The 19134-nt window shown below is 31.0% G+C and overlaps 1 protein-coding gene across 2 annotated transcripts in view; it reads right to left on the reverse strand.

The window, feature by feature from the left end:
- The window catches only part of LOC143246204 (uncharacterized), a 61733-nt gene that overhangs the window by 23474 nt on the left and 19125 nt on the right, over positions 1-19134 (reverse strand). For both annotated transcript variants that reach the window (XM_076492457.1, XM_076492458.1), the window contains exons 2-6: positions 16781-17485; positions 15090-15226; positions 8294-8464; positions 6521-6710; positions 3799-3960 (exon numbers count right to left, since the gene is read on the reverse strand). In XM_076492457.1, the coding sequence (XP_076348572.1) occupies positions 3799-3960; positions 6521-6710; positions 8294-8464; positions 15090-15226; positions 16781-17485 (1365 nt within the window). The remainder of the gene's footprint in view (positions 1-3798; positions 3961-6520; positions 6711-8293; positions 8465-15089; positions 15227-16780; positions 17486-19134) is intronic.

Consider the following 19134-nt stretch of genomic DNA (forward strand, 5'->3'; position numbering starts at 1 on the left):
CTGAAAAACAACTTTTGACATTAATTTTGGAGATTTTAGAGATTATGCAATTAAAATACAGAAACTTTAAAATGAAAGTATGTAGAAATTCAAATTTCATACAAATATTTTAATTCTAACAAATATTTTTTTGTATACAATATACTTTTGCTAATTTGTAAGAAGATACATGCAATACATTCAGAATTAGAGTAATCATTAATTCTCCAACACGGACTCAGTCAATTTCATGAGTAACACTGCTATTAGCAAATGTGATACACATACTTTTAGGCTTACAGGTCAGTAAAGCTCATGAAAATAGTGTAACACAAATTGAAATTACAAAGGAATGGCTTAACTAAAATAAAAACAGTAGGGAAAATAATCAAATTTGCAAACCATCAAAAACATTGGTAGTTGAGGGACTACCAAACAGTGACTAATTCTAAAATTTACCATTGATGGATTGCCACTGGGTCATTCATAACCATAATCTATCAATATTTTAATGCATTAATGCACTTCTAGTTGTGGTTTATTTTCACTTTTAAGCATGATGTGTCTATGTTGAAAAGTTGCCATTTCACAGTGTGCAACCAGTAAGCACACCAATTCATAACTAATACATGTAAAATAAAACACTACATGCAAACTATCTGGAGCACTTCTATGATACAATTAGTTGTTAAAAAAGCAATGTTAAATATTTCCTAAAATAATATATTAAAAAATTTGGTTAGTGAGTACACTATATTAAAATGATTTTGTAGCTTCATCATGGTGTCAGAGTGCATGACTACGTGGTGACATGAAGTCATACAATATATGATGACTGTGAATCTTGACACTGATACTGAAATTTAGTTTTCATTGCAAAAGGCTCAGTTGTAAGACTGTTGTGTCCAAAGCATACTCTGCCTCCACCAAATGGTTTTCTATAATCTGTCTCAGCATTTTTGACAGCACATAAATTCAAAGAATCTACATCTAGCAACTTGAATGGTATGTCTTCTTATGGAATAACATGAACACCAATTAAATTCACCAGCTGCTACAGTTGAAGAGGTTTGTTATGGAACCAATCCATCTTGTGTTGCTCTTTCAGACAAAGATCCACCTTGACTATATTACATACTGTTGCCTGGGGAATGTAGATGGGCTTTTGAGTTCATGATTTCACACTATATGTCACAGTACTCTACACTCTGCTTACCATGGTTAGGGTGCAACTTGTTGCAAGTCTCTTTCTAATTTGTCCCTATTACCCCAACTTGATTCTTATTTCTTCACTATCTTAATGACATTATGTATAAGGGTTACTTCCATCTTTGAAATTCTAAATTCCTATTCTTACCTGACTGTATGAATATTTTTAGTCAGAAAAGGTTGTTCACAAATGTGATCACTTTTCAATGTCATCAAATTACTTAAAAATACTAACCAATTTAGAATTTTAGTTTTTCAAAACATGCAGTTCCATAACAACTATATATCAGATGTTATTATCACAACTTACTGACTTGAATATTCAACATCAACTTAATATAATACATTCATCCCTATGTATATTACTTAAAAAGATTCAATTGCAAAGAAAGTAAAACATGGTGTCCTGTCCAGCAAACACTGTGTAATTAGTTATTGATTTTAACTTTATATTTAAGAATAAAATAATTATGTATTAAATATGTTGTATGTAGTTTATGAATATTGAATACATGTGATTAAAAAAAGTTAGTTAACACTAAAAAGAGGAAACTAGGAAAAGCTAAGAATGAATGTTATAATTGTTTTACATTTTATCTATTTTCCATAAAGCCTAAAAAAAGAAAACAAAATACTTTGCAAGTAAGTAAAATCAATAAGTACTTTGTGCACTTTTAGCAAATCCTAAATCACAAAAAGATACACAATTACTTTCTTCAACATCACCTCAAAGCAATCACAAAAGTTTTCATTTATTAATAATTAACTGAAAGTATCTTTTAATTACACTACATAACAAAATTTTTACTTTTTCTTCTTCCTGGGCAGAAAGTGCTATTTCCCAATTGCTCATGCTGAAAGTAAATGGAAAATACCTATTTTTCTCTTCAAACTTCACTTTTGTGACCTAGGTAATGAAATGTTCAAATTTACCCATTCTCCAGAACATTCCAGGTAGATTCAGTGCTGAGTAGCTGATAGAGAATTTTCTCGAACTTGCAAGAATTTTCAAGAATGTTGTAGAACTTACAAGAATTTTCCAGACCCTTTTTAGAATTTTCTAGAACTTTCCATAGTAATATACACACACACACACACAGGAGCTCACCACTTTAGTTTAGTTATAGCTGCATAAGCGAACAAATAGACCTATCTGATTTTATTAGAGATGGCATCAAGAAGCTGCAAGCATTCTCCAGATACATTCTGCTATGTATGTGGCCAATCAATTTATCAAGACAAGAGCAAAAAAGTACTCTGTGACAGCATCTGTTAAAATGTGTGCAGCCTACAAGGCATAATTCAGCATGCCTTTTGAGGATTAAGACACCTGGTCACCTGATTTTACCTGTAAGCAGTGCAAAAAAACTCCATAAGGTAAGACGAACAATTTTTGCTTACTTGAATAGTAAGATTTTATATCATACAAATTTTACACATTTTAAAATATAAATATCTTTCAGTGCACCTCAGGAAGGAATACAACAGCATCAAAACCTTGATAGAAGACTTGAAGTATGATGAGTATGGCTGGGAGGTTATTGGAGACTTCACAATAGTGGCATTCCTGATGGTTCTCCAAGGAAGCTTTACTAAGTTTCCCTGTTATCTTTGCCTCTGGGACAGCAGGGACATTGTAGCACAATACAACAGGAAGCACTGGCCACAACAGGCCAAGCACTCTGTGGGGAGGTATAATGTGAAGTGTGAGCCACTAGTGGACCTCCAGAAGGTGTTGTTCCCACCACTGCACATAAAATGGGGTCTTATGAAGCAATCTGTTACAGTTCTTGATAAGAAGTCTGTAGCCTTCAAGTACCTTCGAGACTTCTTCCCTAAGCTGTCTGAGGCAAAGGTTAAAGCTGGTGTCTTCGTTAGACCACAAATAAAGAAAATCCTGGAGTGCACTGAATTCCCCAAGAAGCTCAGTAGGAAGGAACAAAAAGCTTGGAGCAGCTTTGTCGCAGTGGTTAGGGGATTCTTGGGCAATCACAAGGCAAAAAATTATGTGGAACTGTCCCTGAAAGTCCACATCCTTGATGCTTATCTTGATAAGTTCAAGGAGAACATAGGAGCATACTCAGAGGACCAAAACGAGCACTTCCACAAAGATATATTGGACTTTGAATGCTGCTATCAAGAAGCGTATAATGAAAACACAATGGGAGGCTATATTTGGGGGCTGATACGTGAAAGTGATTTACATTATAGTCGCAAATCTCAAAAAACTACTCACTTCTAAACATTTTTGTATAACTTTAGTATAAATACATGTACATCTTGATTCATATACTGTCTTATTCAGACCTTATGTAAATATAAATGTGCAAATTTGCCCATTTTTACATATAAAATTGGTTAATTTCTATATTTCATTATCCAGATCACAAAAGCAAAGTCTGAAGGGAATAATGGCCATTTTCTGTACTTTTACAACATAAGCAATTAAGAAATAACACATACTATCTAAGAACAAAATTAGTGTTACATAGTGTTATGCATCATTATAAACAAATCTTTAATTCTAGCCAAAATTAAATTTTAATTATCATACCACAACATTACTGGTAGAGAAAAGTATAAGATATACTATGTACTTTGTTCACTCACCCACAACTCCACACATCTATTGCTGGTCCATATCTCTCTTCCCCAAGTAAAAGTTTAGGTGGGCGGTACCACAACGTGATCACTTTGTTAGTGTAAGGCCTTGTCTTGTCTTCTGCACTGTACAGTCTGGCCAGTCCAAAATCAGCCAGTTTTATCTGGCCCCTAAATATTTTATATATAGTGAAAATAACTTTATGGTATGAAATTAATTTATTGAAGTTAAAATATACAGAAGTCTGCTGATTAATATTTCACATTTGGAAAAAATATTAGATGCATTACAAAATCAAACAAAAGAAAATTACCTAACAAGATATCTAAAGTTATAACTGTAGGATAAATAATAAAACATACTAAATATTATGAACATTTATTGATGAAAGCAGCTCACCCTTCCTTTTAATTGTGTGATTATCATTTAGATTTTGTTTTACCAAAGGCAAGCAACTCCAACCCATGTAAAAAATTTCTGTACGAGATTATAATGAATTATGCTCAATAAGAACACAGAAAATAAATTAAAACCATAAAATTGCCACTAATATAACTCATAGCTGATATATCCCAAATAGAAAAAACAATCCTCAAGTTAGAATTTTAAAAACCATTTCATCACTCTAGTTTTGATTTCTCTCCTTCCAACATTTAATTAGAGCACTCAAAATTTTTAATCAGTGTTCAAATGTTTCATGTTATATACTCTGCAATGTTGAGTTCATTGATCATGTCTAATGTTTATAGGAGTTATGACACCAAAATACTGAAATTCCTTAAATTCTATTACTAACTTAACACATTTCAGAAGTTTACGGAACAACTGTTGTTTTTATTGTATATTACTTTGATTTGTTTGAAGTTAAGCACAATGCTACACAATGGGCTATCTTTACGCAGACATACCACTATTATACTGAAGGGGGGTATTACATATTAATGACATACCAAATTTATTACTTAATATAAAGAAGGTTTTACATGCAGATTATACCACTTTTTTTTTTTTTAAATAAGGATTTAGGGTCTTTAGTTGAAATGGTTAATTTATCACTAGGATAGTCCAAAACTCAGCCATTTGGTGGGGATTGAAAACATGATCATACTGTCTTAAGACCAGACAGATATATCATGCCCACCAATCTGTGAACAGGACACATTTAAGCAAAGTGATAATAAATATCAATCCAGAAATCCAAGACCCAAATAACTGGAATAATCAAGATGTACCTGTATTGTGTGACGTCCCACCAAAACCAATTATACAGGAACCATTCTCAGCACAGTATCATCCTTGGTATATGGAAATCTCTGAGGAGAAGAGCACAAGAAAGAACTACTGCAACCCATACGTTCATCCACCACGACCTACAACATGTTAGCAATGAGCAAATGCCAAACTGAGTGAGGAAACAGACATAGTAGTAATATGTGTGTGAGGACTTGTGTATATTAAGTGATCTTGCTCTGATTCCCAGCCACTGAGAACTGACATCCATGTAGGGGTAGGATGAGAGATCCAATTGAATTAGCGAACTGCAATTTTAATAGCTCACTCCAAAGCTACAACATCACCCTTGGAAATATCTGTTCAGATATGGAGCATCAGACTGGAAGACACATCATCTACACTAGCAGAACATCACTGCCCTACTTGCAACTGAATTGATTCATTATGTTTTGTATTATATATGAGTATCAGACTCATAAGGATACATCCATAGTCTACCATGCCAGCAGCTTTGGAACTGGAAAGTGGTAAGGATGCCCATACTCTACTGGAAGAAAAAGGTGTGAGAAAAGCAGTGGAGAGTTTAAAGGGTCATAAACAGTGTAGACAGCACTACAGTGACCACAAAAACCCTATTTTGAAAAACTGGCCATTGCTGATTTATTCAATCTAAGGAATAGCAGTGATGGGCAACTATCTCCTGCTTTAACCATGAAATCCATGTATCAGTATGTTCTGGAACAGGCATATTAATGAAGCAGATATACTGCAAGAAAAAATCTGCAAGCAATCTTGTGGAACAAACCATCTCAACAGTGTACATTTAGTAACCATAAAAGTTATTTGTTGAAAAAAACAATATCATAAACCTAATTTATGGTTTACCAGTCAAATGAATAACACGTAAGCCTAAAATAACAAAAGCAATTGTTAACCCTAAACTAACATCGTAAGTACAAGGGATATCACTACGCTCTAACTGAAGAACTAACCTTACAATAAGTTTACAAATATAACTAAATTGTTTAAATTCACCGGAAGTAACTAAGAGCACTTTTTAAGTACATTTAACATGAAAATGTCTAAGTGATACATATTTATAAAAGCAGGCAAAAAAGAGACACTATTTGTACTTAATTCTTTGTCAAAAGTAAAAATGACTGGTAAAAGAGGAAGAGACAGACCAAGAAATAGGTGGATGGATAACATGAAAAATTGGATGAGAACATCATACAGCAACTGTATTAGAAGGGCAGAAAGAAGAAAACAATGGAGCTCTATGACAGTCAACATGCTTTGAGCAAATGACACATGATGATAATGATTATTAACTTTTCAAGAATTAAAACACAGATTTGTTTGAAAAGCTCTAAATTTTACATTACTGACAAATGAAACATACATAAAAGTGGATTAAGTTAAACAACATGTAATTTAGCTAAGGAGTAGTCACTTAGTAAACTAAGTAGAGATATTATGTAAATGTAACTAACTCACTTGTTGTTCATAAGTATATTTGAACATTTGATATCCCTGTGAAGGAAGTTCTTCCTATGACAATATCTTAGTCCCTCCAGAAGCTGTTTCATAAATGATGCAATATGTTGTTCAGAAAACTCAACCAAACCAGATTCAAGCAAGCCCATAAGATCATGATCCATATATTCAAACACAAGATAGAAGGCACCTAATATGAGAAAAACAAAACAAATACTAGTTATTATGCTATAACGCAAGTCAATGATTAATAAATAATAAAGTATAATAAACTTGTACATTTTAAAACCTTTAACAGACTTACAATACTTACTGACTGAGTTTTTTAAACACATTCACACGAACTATTTATGCATCATGGTTATTAGTTACATGGAATGTACTAGCATGTAAGGCACAAACTTTTCACAAAAATACCATACTGTTAGAGCTACGTGAGTAAATCAATAAATATTATCAATTATCTATGATTATTAATTATTTCAACCAGATACACTTCAAGTAAGAAATTAATCAGAATTACCATCAAAATTATCACTGTCATCATTGTAATAAACTAATACTGCTGTTTTTGATTATTCTAATTAGCCGCATAATCAAAATATTTCTATTAAAATCTGCCATTATCATTTTCACTTAGTTCAAGGTTCTTCAGTTTAATCAGTGATTAATTTCTCATGGAAATTAATATAATCAAAATTAGTGTTTCCAATTATCTTTTATTACTCCAACTATTCTAATCTCATGTGAGCATAACTGGTTAGTTAAGTGTAACTAATTATTAAACCTGCCAGTTAATCAATTAACAAATTATACTAAATGAACAACTAGTTCTAGAACAACTAGAACTAAATCTGGTTCTAGTTGGATTTATTAATCCAACTATTAACTACTGGAGGCCCCTATGAATTTTACATAGAAAATAAGTGAGTTGACCCAAATGTTTTTAGTCAGTTCTTTATGCTGAGTGGTGGAACAGACAAAAATATTAAGTTACTAAATGTGATGTAATTAACATGCAGAACCAACAGGTACTGAAACAAGTTAGTAATTAAAGGGTTAAAATAACTTTTATAATAATTTTTACCATATATAACCATCATCAAAAAGAAGATAAAATTAATTTAATTCATACTAAAGTTTGTTCACTAGCCATGTAAATTATAAGCAAGTGAAAATATTAAATTTACATAAAAATGTCCTGTCAGCATGTACAGATAAAAGTAGTGGTGATTTATAGCATCACACATTCTATGTATTCTTGCAGTTCACCACTTTCCATGAAGTCCAATGTTGAGAGTAGTTTCTAAATAGCCCCTTTACATAAAAATACTGATTGGAAATATATGAAAAAACTCGGCAATATGTACATTCACATTAATTTTTTTCTTACAGTTATAAGAGATTGATCTATTTAATTCTCCAAAAACTAAAGTTTGGATATTTTGAAAAGTTAATAAAATTAGTTTTAATTAAAGCTTCAAAGTCTTTAGACTGGCACTGCATTACCAGCATAATTATTTTTTCAACACTTATAGATTATTAGATTTAAAACTAAATTTTTGTAAATTTCAATACTATGATTAAATTATTTGTGCAAGAAAGAAAGGAACTCAAGTCCCTAAAATCCAAACTCCCACCATTTGTTATTGATAGTTGTAAACATTTCATTTGCAGTGTATAGCTTTATTACACAAAAGCCCAAACAATTCTTTGGGTTTTTTGGGTTTTTTTTTTTAAATAATGAACAATGGGCTACCTAATATTACTAACCCTTGTCTTTTCTAAAGTATAAGGCATCCTGTTTGTCAGTAACAATCTCCTTCAGGTTGACTATACTTTGATGGCTTAACTGCTTTAGTATTTTTATTTCTCTCACTGCAGTGATAGGAAAACCTTCCTTTTCATTTTCTAGTCTAACTTTTTTCAGAGCTACCAGGTCTCCTAAACAGGAAATAAAATAAAGTTAGAAACAATTACATGTAAAAACCAACAGCCTAACTTCAAACTGTTTTATTTGTACTACAATTTAAAGTTAATAGCATTTATCAACAATGTTATGGCTTGTGTAATGGGGCTGACTAGCTTTATTTGATAATCTGTTAATCAAATACTCAGGAAACAGAGAAGCATAATACTAATTATAAATACTGAATTATTACAACAGTAAAAAGTTCACTCAACAACTGAGTAAAATATTTCTGGATAAAATAAGCAGCACAAATGTAGTTATAATTTTCTAAAAGAAGTTAATATTTTTACACTAAATATTAACTTCAAATAAATACTCGACATTTCTATATGTAGAAAGCAGAAACAGTTATCACAAATACCTCGGCCAATCACTTTAAACCATTCTACCAACAAACTTATAATTTTAATAACACAATTAGATTAATTCTTTGATTAGAAAGATGTCGTCTTATATCAATTTCTTTTCTGTGTAATTACACTAAGCATTTGTTTGCTCTGGTTCAAAGTGAAAACAGTTTACACTCACTTTTTTTTTATATATATTTAACTGAACCTGAAAATGAGTGAAAGTAGATGCAGAGGAAAAATCCACTGAACACCGATTTTACTTTTAGAAATGTTAACATCATATATCAGCTTACCTCTATAAGCAGAAAGAGCTGAAATAGCCACAATGAAAAATGATGCGGAAACTGGATGAGAATAGATAGTGAAATATTGTTTTGATATAGGGAATGAGTTAATCACCACTCAGTAGCTCTGCACAGAGGCAATTAAGAGTATGAGACAGGTAATAAATTGGAATCGCAGGGCCTAATAACCAGCATAAAAGAAACATAACAGCAGTGTACAGTGTGTGTATACTCCTATACTTTACAGCTTTGGAACCAAAGACAGGAAATGGTACATCAACATTAAGTATTAAACTGATAAGGCTTTCAAATATAAACTGAGAACTAGACCTATCTAATTAGTTCACCTTGGTCTCACAACATTCAATATGCAATCTGGTTTAAAATGGAATGAGAGACCCTAAAATACAGACCTGACCATAAATTTTATGTCTGTCTGATATAAATTTAAGTTATAAGTGAAGCAAGCTAGAATAGAGAATGAATATGGTTTTAGAAGTAGTATCAATTAAAAAATATCAAACTTTAATTTGAGAAATCTGTATGAAACCTGCAAAAACACTACAATGATGCTATGAAACATTTTACACCCAACAATATAATGAATCATGCCAGATGATAAACTAAAGATACCAGGAAAACAGCAAGATGTTAAGAAAAAGTAAACTATTTCAATATGCAATTTGAAGCATGGGTAACTTTACATTAGACTGCATACAACCAGTTTGTAAGATTAAATTATCATAAAAATATATATAAAAACTCTAATGTCATCTAATATGAGATGCACTGAACTGTACTAATTTCATACAACAACCAACTCAATAACAGTGATTATAGAAAAGGGACTAAAAGCACACACATACATGCACGCACGCACACACACACACACACACACACAGAGAGAGAGAGAGAAAAAGAGAGAATTTTAGCTCTAGTCTCCAATTAAAGATTCAATCACTTCACAACAGAAGAACTCTCAACTTTTATAAATAATAAAAGTTACAGATATGACAAGAAAACTTCCAATAACATGAAACAAATATATACAGAAAGTTGCTGAAAAGTCACAAAAGTACATAAAAGAGCCAACATACCTTGAACATGACAATAAGTTGACAGAAAAAAAGATGCAGACATTATCTTGCCAAAGTTATAGAGTACATCTCTCACAGTAGGCAAATTGCATCCTACTATGGTTTAAAGGGTCTAAAGTTTCAAAATCTGATGGTCAAAAAGTGGCCTGGAAGTATTCTTAAGAAACTCTAGAACTTAAGAACTAACCAAAGTATCAGCAGCAGAAACTGAATCTCTTAAAACAGAAAAACAGCCCCACAAAACACATGGAGAGAAAAAGTATAGGAAACAAACTGACAACAACAAAGAAAAAGTAAATGCAAAAACCCATACTAACAAGACTGCAAATTAGCCTGTTAAGAATGGAAGAGCAAAATAAGAAATGAGATAATTTCATTCTGATTATGGGCAAAGTACTGGTAGATAGATGAGTGGCCTCCATCAGGACAAGGGCCCAAGAAAACTTAAGTCTGAATGTAATATCAACCAAACAATGAATAGGAGTGACTGATATCAAACACTAAGCATGATATTTACTATAAAATATATATATATATATATATATAAAGGGTAAGTTAACATATTTGAAAAACTTGCCTTCAAAGCTTATTTTTCTCTTTATTCATAAAAATAGAAAAAAGTTCCAATATTCTAATAAACTCAAAAATCAATATTATTTGTTACTAAGAGAATTTTTGAAAGACCGATTCACAAAATTAAGATCAGTCATGACCAAGATGTAAATAAAATTGCAGGATCACTTGCAGTAAATTATGTAATGAAAAAATATATATGCATTTAGCACTTAAAAAAACAACACTATCCCATGAAAGATCAACTTCCATTATATCTTCATGTTACAATGCATGCAAAAAAGAAATTTCATCCCAAGTTATCACAAACTGTCCTTCTTAACCTAAAGATGGCCTGGGAAAGTCGAAACATTGTTCTCTCCTTATCAGTAAGTGTTAATACCCATACCAGCCATTCTGAGATACATTTTCACAAACTGTGTTAGTTTCAAAATTGTTAGTGATGATTCTATAAACAAAATTAAAAATTTTCTTTAAAAAATTCATGCATTCATCACTTCTCTACAGGATATATGATTAAAGTTCTAAGTCATAAAACATAAAAAATCACAAATTCAAATAGCTCACAACCTGAAATACCAAAATTAAGCAAAGATGAAAAGCATGACCATGGTAAAAAACTTAAGAATGACTCTATGATCCAGCTAAACACTGTTTGTCTGATTTCTTACGGCAAAGCCACAATAGGCTATCTTCTGAGTCCACTGAGGGGACGTCCTGGCACGGCCAGGTGGTTAAGGCACTTGACTCGTACTCCAAGGGTAGCGAATTCAAATCCCTGTTGCATTAATTATGCAATTTCAGCCATGGGAGCATTATAATGTGATAGTCAGTCACACTATTCATTGATAAAAGAGTAGCCCAAGAGTTGGCAGTGGATGGTGATGACTAGCTGCCTTCCCTCTAGTCTTGCACTGCTAAATTAGTGAAGGCTAGCACAAATAGTCCTCATGTAGCTTTGCGCAAAATTCAAACCAAACCACCAAGGGGAAGCGAACCCCTGATTTAGCGTTGTGACTTTAGCAGACTTACTGCTGTACCAGCAGAGGACTCTGCCTAAAGAAACTCATTTAATGTGCACATTTTGTTACAAACATGTCTTTTCTTGCTAAATGTTAATGTACATGAATGACTAGATACCCTTATTAGGAAAGGAATAAGTACACTTACTGAAACTCTAAAATACTGAAAAACATAGCAAATCACTTGCAGATTTTGAAACTGGCTGCAAATTCATTCAAAAGCTTGTAGTCTTAGCTGAAAATTACTTAAAAAGAAAGAGGACAAAATGATTTACTGACTTCATCAGTGGTTCAATGCTTACAACATCACTGTTGTGAGAATGTAAGCACATCTCATTCCTCAAAATATGTTTTCTGTGATGACTCCTCATAATGCCCTATTTTACAGAAACCTTTTTGATAACTGTTGTAAATAACCTTCTTGCTGGATTTTTATTCCATAGCCTACTATAAAGACATATTTGTGTTGGGATCTGGTCAGACTCAAGGTGATCCACAACATACATTTTCATCTTTGAGTTGAATTTTCTGGTATCATGGTAATCTCATCATATATTAGTGGATAATGACTTGAATGTAGGATTATAATAAAACCTCAATCTTTTTTTGTACACTGTTTGTGTGAGGAATAGTTTAATACTACTTGTATTCTGAGGAACAATGTAACTAATTTCTTGATTTGTAAATCATAATTGTTTCCTCTAGAATACATATATTTTTATGTTTTTCACATTATATGTTAATATTTTATTGCACGTGTAATAAACTTGTAATGCAATTGGTTTTTGGAATTTCGTTCTTTTTAAAAGGTATGTATGGAGTTAAGCAAGATATAAAACATGGTGTATATGGGTTACTAATGAATAACTTTGAATATTTTTCATCTATTTTATACAATTGTAAATCCTAGATTCTACTGAATGCAACTAGAACCTACAATTAAAGAGATATTTACATATTACATGGCTCACTAAAAAGAAGACCACTACTCAAGGCCATAAAAAAATATACCAAAAATATTTAATACATTCCAAATATTGAAAGGTGTATATTTCTAAAACATTGTTTAATTGATTATGAAACAAAAAATATCTGTACAAAAAATCTCAATGTTGATATAAGCTGCTTTTTTAATAAATTAACACAAAAGTGAATATTAGATACATAAAATATATCAATAACAAATACATTAGTAGAAATTAATTACATTTCTTAAAACATTTAACTAAAGTAACATGTAACTAAATTTTCATAAATAAATAAAAAGAATCCTAATTACTGACAAAGATCACTTTCCATCCATAATCTCAATTGAAATAGTTCAATCATCAGACTTTGTTCTACTGAAATAATATGTAAAAAGTAGAATGAGCAGAATATGACATTCTTCAACTTACTAAATATATTATATTTGACATTTGCATAAGAAGTTTCAAAGGTTAATCACTGGTACATTATTTTTACGTTCACTGGATTGCCAGCCAAGCCAGGGTTTTAAATGCTCAGAATTTTAATTTGCCCAGAGTAGTAAAACATCAAGTTGAAGCTGCCACATGAAATGATGTGTTATGTTGTAACAATGAAGTATTTCAAGTAGATTACAAGTGCATCAGATTTCTCAAGATAATTCACATACTCCTTGACATTCTGGAGATGTTTAGTGATCTCTCATAGAGTAAATAATAACACTAATAATACTTATGTTGCAAGCTTTAAACTTTACATTATCAGACTTTAAAAGTTACTATGTGTCAGTTCATATTTATTTACACATGTCCTGAGGACCTGAAATGTAAATTTTATTAAATTATTGAGTAAACCAAACTGTTATACAATCATGACTATTGAGGCAATCTGACATTTACAACCTAAGTTATGTTTGTGCCAATTTTCACATTGATTGCTGTGAAATGCAACCATGCAGGAGCTCAAAATATATATTCTAAGTCAAAAAATGAAGTTATCTAAGCATATGAGACCAAGGTATGATTCTACCCAGTTTCAAGTAAATCTGCTGAGAAATGAAAAAAATGTCAGTTGAATGAAAAATGATTGAAAGAAGAAGCAATAGAAAAACAGTACGTCTCTCTTCAAAATTCAATTTACCATTTTAGTGATTGAATTTCTTCTCTTAATACCAGGTTTAATATTTTTAAAAAGTGTCCTGACCCATTATTTACAAATGCATTTGCTTTTAAGACCAGGCCACAAACATGAGTGAATGATGTACAAAAAAAAAATAAAGTTGTAACAGAAAATTTTGATGAACTTTTCAATTGTGAAAAAAGATCATGATTAGTGTGTATGAGTGTCAAAAAGACTATATATATCTATAGTAAATGTTACCAATCACTTAAGTATGCTGCACTATCAATCTATTCACCACAACAACAAAATATTCTGAAACTGGAGATTGTTGTATTAGTTTTAAAACTGTTAAATGTGAAAACAAGACTTACAACCATTATATCTCAATAATCTTTGTAAACACAGCTCAACATTATGACAGAAGGAAATGAATAGAATGATTTTTAATACAGAGAGAGAAATTACCAAATAATTATGAGAACATGTTAGACAGCAAAAAGAAAGTCCACAAAAGAGTCTCAGATTGGTGTGAAAGAGGATGTTTTAAATGTACTAGTAAAACTGTGATTTAAAAGCTCTGCAAATTGTAAAGAAGTAACACTATAACAATATATTAATTTTGAAAAGTTTCCCTATTACACACAATCTACAACTGCCTTAATGTATGAATTTAAAGTTAACTATACTGTGTAATGGTTTCAAAGTTTCTAACAACCTAGTTTTATAAAAATTGGTACAAGTTAAAAGGTGCAGGGAAGGTAAACTTTAAGGATACACACATTTTCTAGATAGTGGTTTTAAAAAAACACTTGTCCATCCCTGAATTATCCTTTAAATATATCCTTCCTTTACTAAGTACATAATAAAAACTTATTTTAACTACAACAACAATAAAAAGAACATGAAGTTTATTTTCCTGTTTTAATTTCTTTTATTCTAACTGAATCTAACTTCGTACTGTTACACATTGATGGTAGATCACATCTGTTTAACAATATTTACCAGAAGTAATGCAGTAATTATTAACACTGCCACATTTAATGCAAATTAATTTATTCCAATAACTTTGGATTATTCTGTAGTTTTAGCACAATTAACATATAACTTTGTAGAAAAGATAAACTCTAACCATTTTAACAAGCAATTACCTACTTTAAAATTCATCTAAATACCAATAACTCACCAGTGTCCCTGTCTTTGGCTTTGTACACCTGTCCATAGGTACCTTCTCCAATTTGACAAATTATATCAAACATCTCTACACATCTCTCTCCCCAGTTCGGAGATCTCTCCATTTCGTCTTCCACTGGTTTAATTATACTTGAAATCAAAATCAATAGTTATTTTTAATAATCCAAAGAAGAAAATAAAAGAGAGAAATGAGTGGATATAAGATTATGAGAAAAAATGTATGAACTTAATCACTGCTCACAAAATACCACCTAATTTGATTGTCATAATCTTTGATCATACATTTTTACCCTTATTATTCTTCAGCAAACACACTGTAACCTTTAAGAAAAGCCTTATTTGTTACATTCCCACAATCAATACAAATATTTTAAAAATAATTATGATCAAGAAAATGTTTAAATAACAAGAAAATGTTAATACCATTCATACATCATTGTTTTTCCACTTCCTCCATTTCATCAAGATATACAATCACTTAAATTATACAAGTTATCTAGGCATGGGCATACATTTGTTACTAATATGAAATGACAAGTTATATAATGTTCTAAAAAACACCTCACACAAATCAACTACTAAGAGCAATTTACTGTCAGGGTTGTGAGTTAGAAGATGACAAGTCTTTAAACTGTAACTTAAAGCAATGACTAACTAAAGAGGAAGGTATATATAAATTACCAAGATTAAACATTTCAGGGTTAAATAGCATGACAATTCTTAAGTTTATGACATTTTGTAAACACTTAAGCTAATAATGATAAAAAAGTGTTAAAAAAATTTAGTAAATGATCAACTCATTCAAAAGTTGCTGTATATATTTGTAAGAGTAAAATGATAAAGGCTCTGCAAGTATTGTAAGAAAGAGCATACTAATGGAATGTATTCAATCTAAAAATATCAGTTATATAACACATGACACACCTGAATAGAATTGCATTAAATATCTTAAGAACATTGTGAGTGACTAAACCAATTATAGTGAATTGGTAAATCCTTTGTTAGTACTATGACAAAAGGCATAATATGGAAATGTATTCAGCGTGAACATAACAATTGTATAATAATAACAAACACTTCCTGAATAGGACTGCACTAACTATTTTAAGAATATTATGAGTGACTAAACCAATAACTATTCTAATATATGACCAAATTAGTATGTTGCCATTTGGTTCAATTATTACCCATCTAAAATCTTTTTATACTGTTACATAATACAAACACCTATATTATTATAACAGTTGTATGCAAAGACTTGAAACTTGCTTCAATTCTTTACCTTAATACAAGCAAAATATTTTTTGTTGTACTTGAGATACGTTCATCTCTTACAAATAACATTTTATGTAAATTTACCTTTCTTTCAGAAGCTTTCAATAAATAATTTATTTTTCTTTCAACTGACATCCAAAAATATCTTAATGTCTGTGCATAAATTGCTTATAGGGTTTAGTATTATTATATGAAATTTCAATGACAAAATTTACAATTTTTGTTCATTAAATTTAAGTACACTTTTTATTAATTAATGCATATGTCTAATTTCCATATTAATACATACATTAATAGTTATTTTTGCTACTGTGGCAAATCATATAAATCTTATCATTGCAACTCACAAGTTTTATTTGCCAGTGACAGTGTGATGAAAGACAAACAAAAGCAGACATTTTATAGTACCTTGGCCTCTTATGATATTTTTTGAATTCAGAAGGAGTAAAAGTTGAAGGAGAAATTGGTTCTTTTTCAACTTCAGGTGACATTGTTACATCTTCTTCAGTTATTCCTGGTGGTAAAGGCAAATCTCTGATACTTTTTCTGCGAACAGGAACTGGTGTATTTGACTTTTCAACTGGCTCTGGAGTCTTTTCTTTTGGTTCTATGATTGGAGGTAATGGTAATGATGGAAGAGGTGGTTTTATATCAGGAGGTTGGGGTGGTGGAATTGTTATTAAAGTTTCAAGCTTTATTTGTGATTCAGCTACTAATGAGGTTTTTCGATTCTCTACTGGTGGTGATATCTCAGCTTCCTCTATTTCCACAGTCTTCTCAGCTGCTGAAATTGGAATGGGGTCAGTAACAACAGCAGATTCAGCAACAGAAACATTAGCTGTGATGGTTCCATTTTCTTGATGTTTCTCTAAAAGGTTTCCTTCCCCTGTTAAATTAGTTCCTTGTTTCTTCTTTGCTAACTGTTTAGCCTTACGATGTTTACTCAGTTCAGTTGCAAGACTAGTAGCAAATTTTGGGTCAGAAAGACTTGGACTACGTTTCTTTCGCCTTCGATTGTTGTACGATGATCGTGAGCGAGATCTAGATTGTCTTGATTGAGATTTTAGTGGTGGACTTCGGCTAAGTGAATGTGATTTTCGTGATCTTCTGAATCTGTGAAAATAAAACTATTATTTTATCCTTATATTCTTTTTCTGTTGTTATTCAGGGGTCAAAAAGAAATTTCAAAATCACTTTCCAAAATATTGGTTACTTTATTAGTAACATTAACATAAACAATCATTTAAAAAAATCTGGTTTCTCAACTGAGATTAAATTTGAAAACTGATAATTCTGTATCAATTGAAACTAGTTAAAAATTCAAAGTTGTACAACAAATAAATGATAGTTAAACATTTCAATGCATAATATTAGGTTGATGATAAATACTGTTCATAAGAAAAATAGTTGTCTTGGCATATTACAGATCTACTGCTTGGTTCTGAGAATTATATATATACTATACAAAGATACTTATTCAAAACAAAAGAATAAATTTACAAAATTAATATAAGGTAATTTTATTATTTATCAGTTTCCACTTCAGGCAAAATTTCACATACAATATGTAATTTAACTAACAAAATACAAAAAGGAGGAGAAAAATAATTTCTTCCACCAAATACTGAATGAAAGTGGTACAGCTAATACTTGAAAGCACTCTGCATGTACAAATTATTTCAAACATTATATGTGAAGAGGTACATAAATTAATAAACACTGAATAATTAATTAAGAATTAAATTTTAATATTCATTTTCAATATACAAAACCTACAAGTTAAATTTTAACACATGTACAGAGAGCAAGCAGATCTCAAGATTATTTAAATTCTAAATATAGGAATATTAAATATACAGTTCAAGAACAAAAAGAATCTGAATAGTCTTTTTAAGATCTAGAGGTCATCAACCTAAACAACAGGCTTGAAACCAGGTGCTAAAACAAATCAACACTTTCTAGTCTATTACTGACATTTCAGCACATTCATGCCTAATTGTTACGAAATTAATTTAATAAGCATTCTAATGTATAGAATGCACAAACTAATTAGCTCTTATTACAAATGTTCATAATAAAGTTATCAATATTAAAATATATTTTAATTAAAAATGTCTTCACTCTAGCATTCAACAAGAAAAGTAGTTCTGAATATATTAATAAGTTCACAGCCCCATGATTTCACACTTCAGTGTTCCCAAATATCATACAACCTTAGTATTACTTTACCCTTCACTGGTACTCATGACACCAAACTGAAAAAAAAGTTCTGCAGTCAACTGAGATCTAAGCCTACAAGTAATCTTCAAGCCATGGAAATGAGTATGCAACATTTTCCTTTTTAAAGACAAAATACCACCTTCAAAACGATTGCTGGTGGCATGTTAATACACATGTCCATGCTGTAAGAATAATTACACCCTGCTAGGGACAAGAACTCTAGAACCAGAGTTAAGAAATATGCATAAAACAGCCCTTCCAACAACTCTGGAACTTACAACCATCTAAGCAAAGACTGTAATGAGAAGCCCAAGATCAAACACTTTAAAATAATAGACTTGGAAACAAATGAATGCACATTAAGGAAAAGTGCTCCTAATTCAAAACTTAAAACCAAAGCTGAAAAATAAGATAAACAAAACTACTGCATCTCAAATTCTGATAAACTTATCATGCCTATGATGACTAAAGAGTGAAAACTTCATCAAACAATCAAATATCTCAAATGCATCTATCAAGAAGATAACCAATCGGTCAGTAAC

The sequence above is a fragment of the Tachypleus tridentatus genome, chromosome 3, assembly GCF_004210375.1.
Source record: "Tachypleus tridentatus isolate NWPU-2018 chromosome 3, ASM421037v1, whole genome shotgun sequence".
NCBI classification, from domain to species: Eukaryota; Metazoa; Arthropoda; class Merostomata; order Xiphosura; family Limulidae; genus Tachypleus; species Tachypleus tridentatus.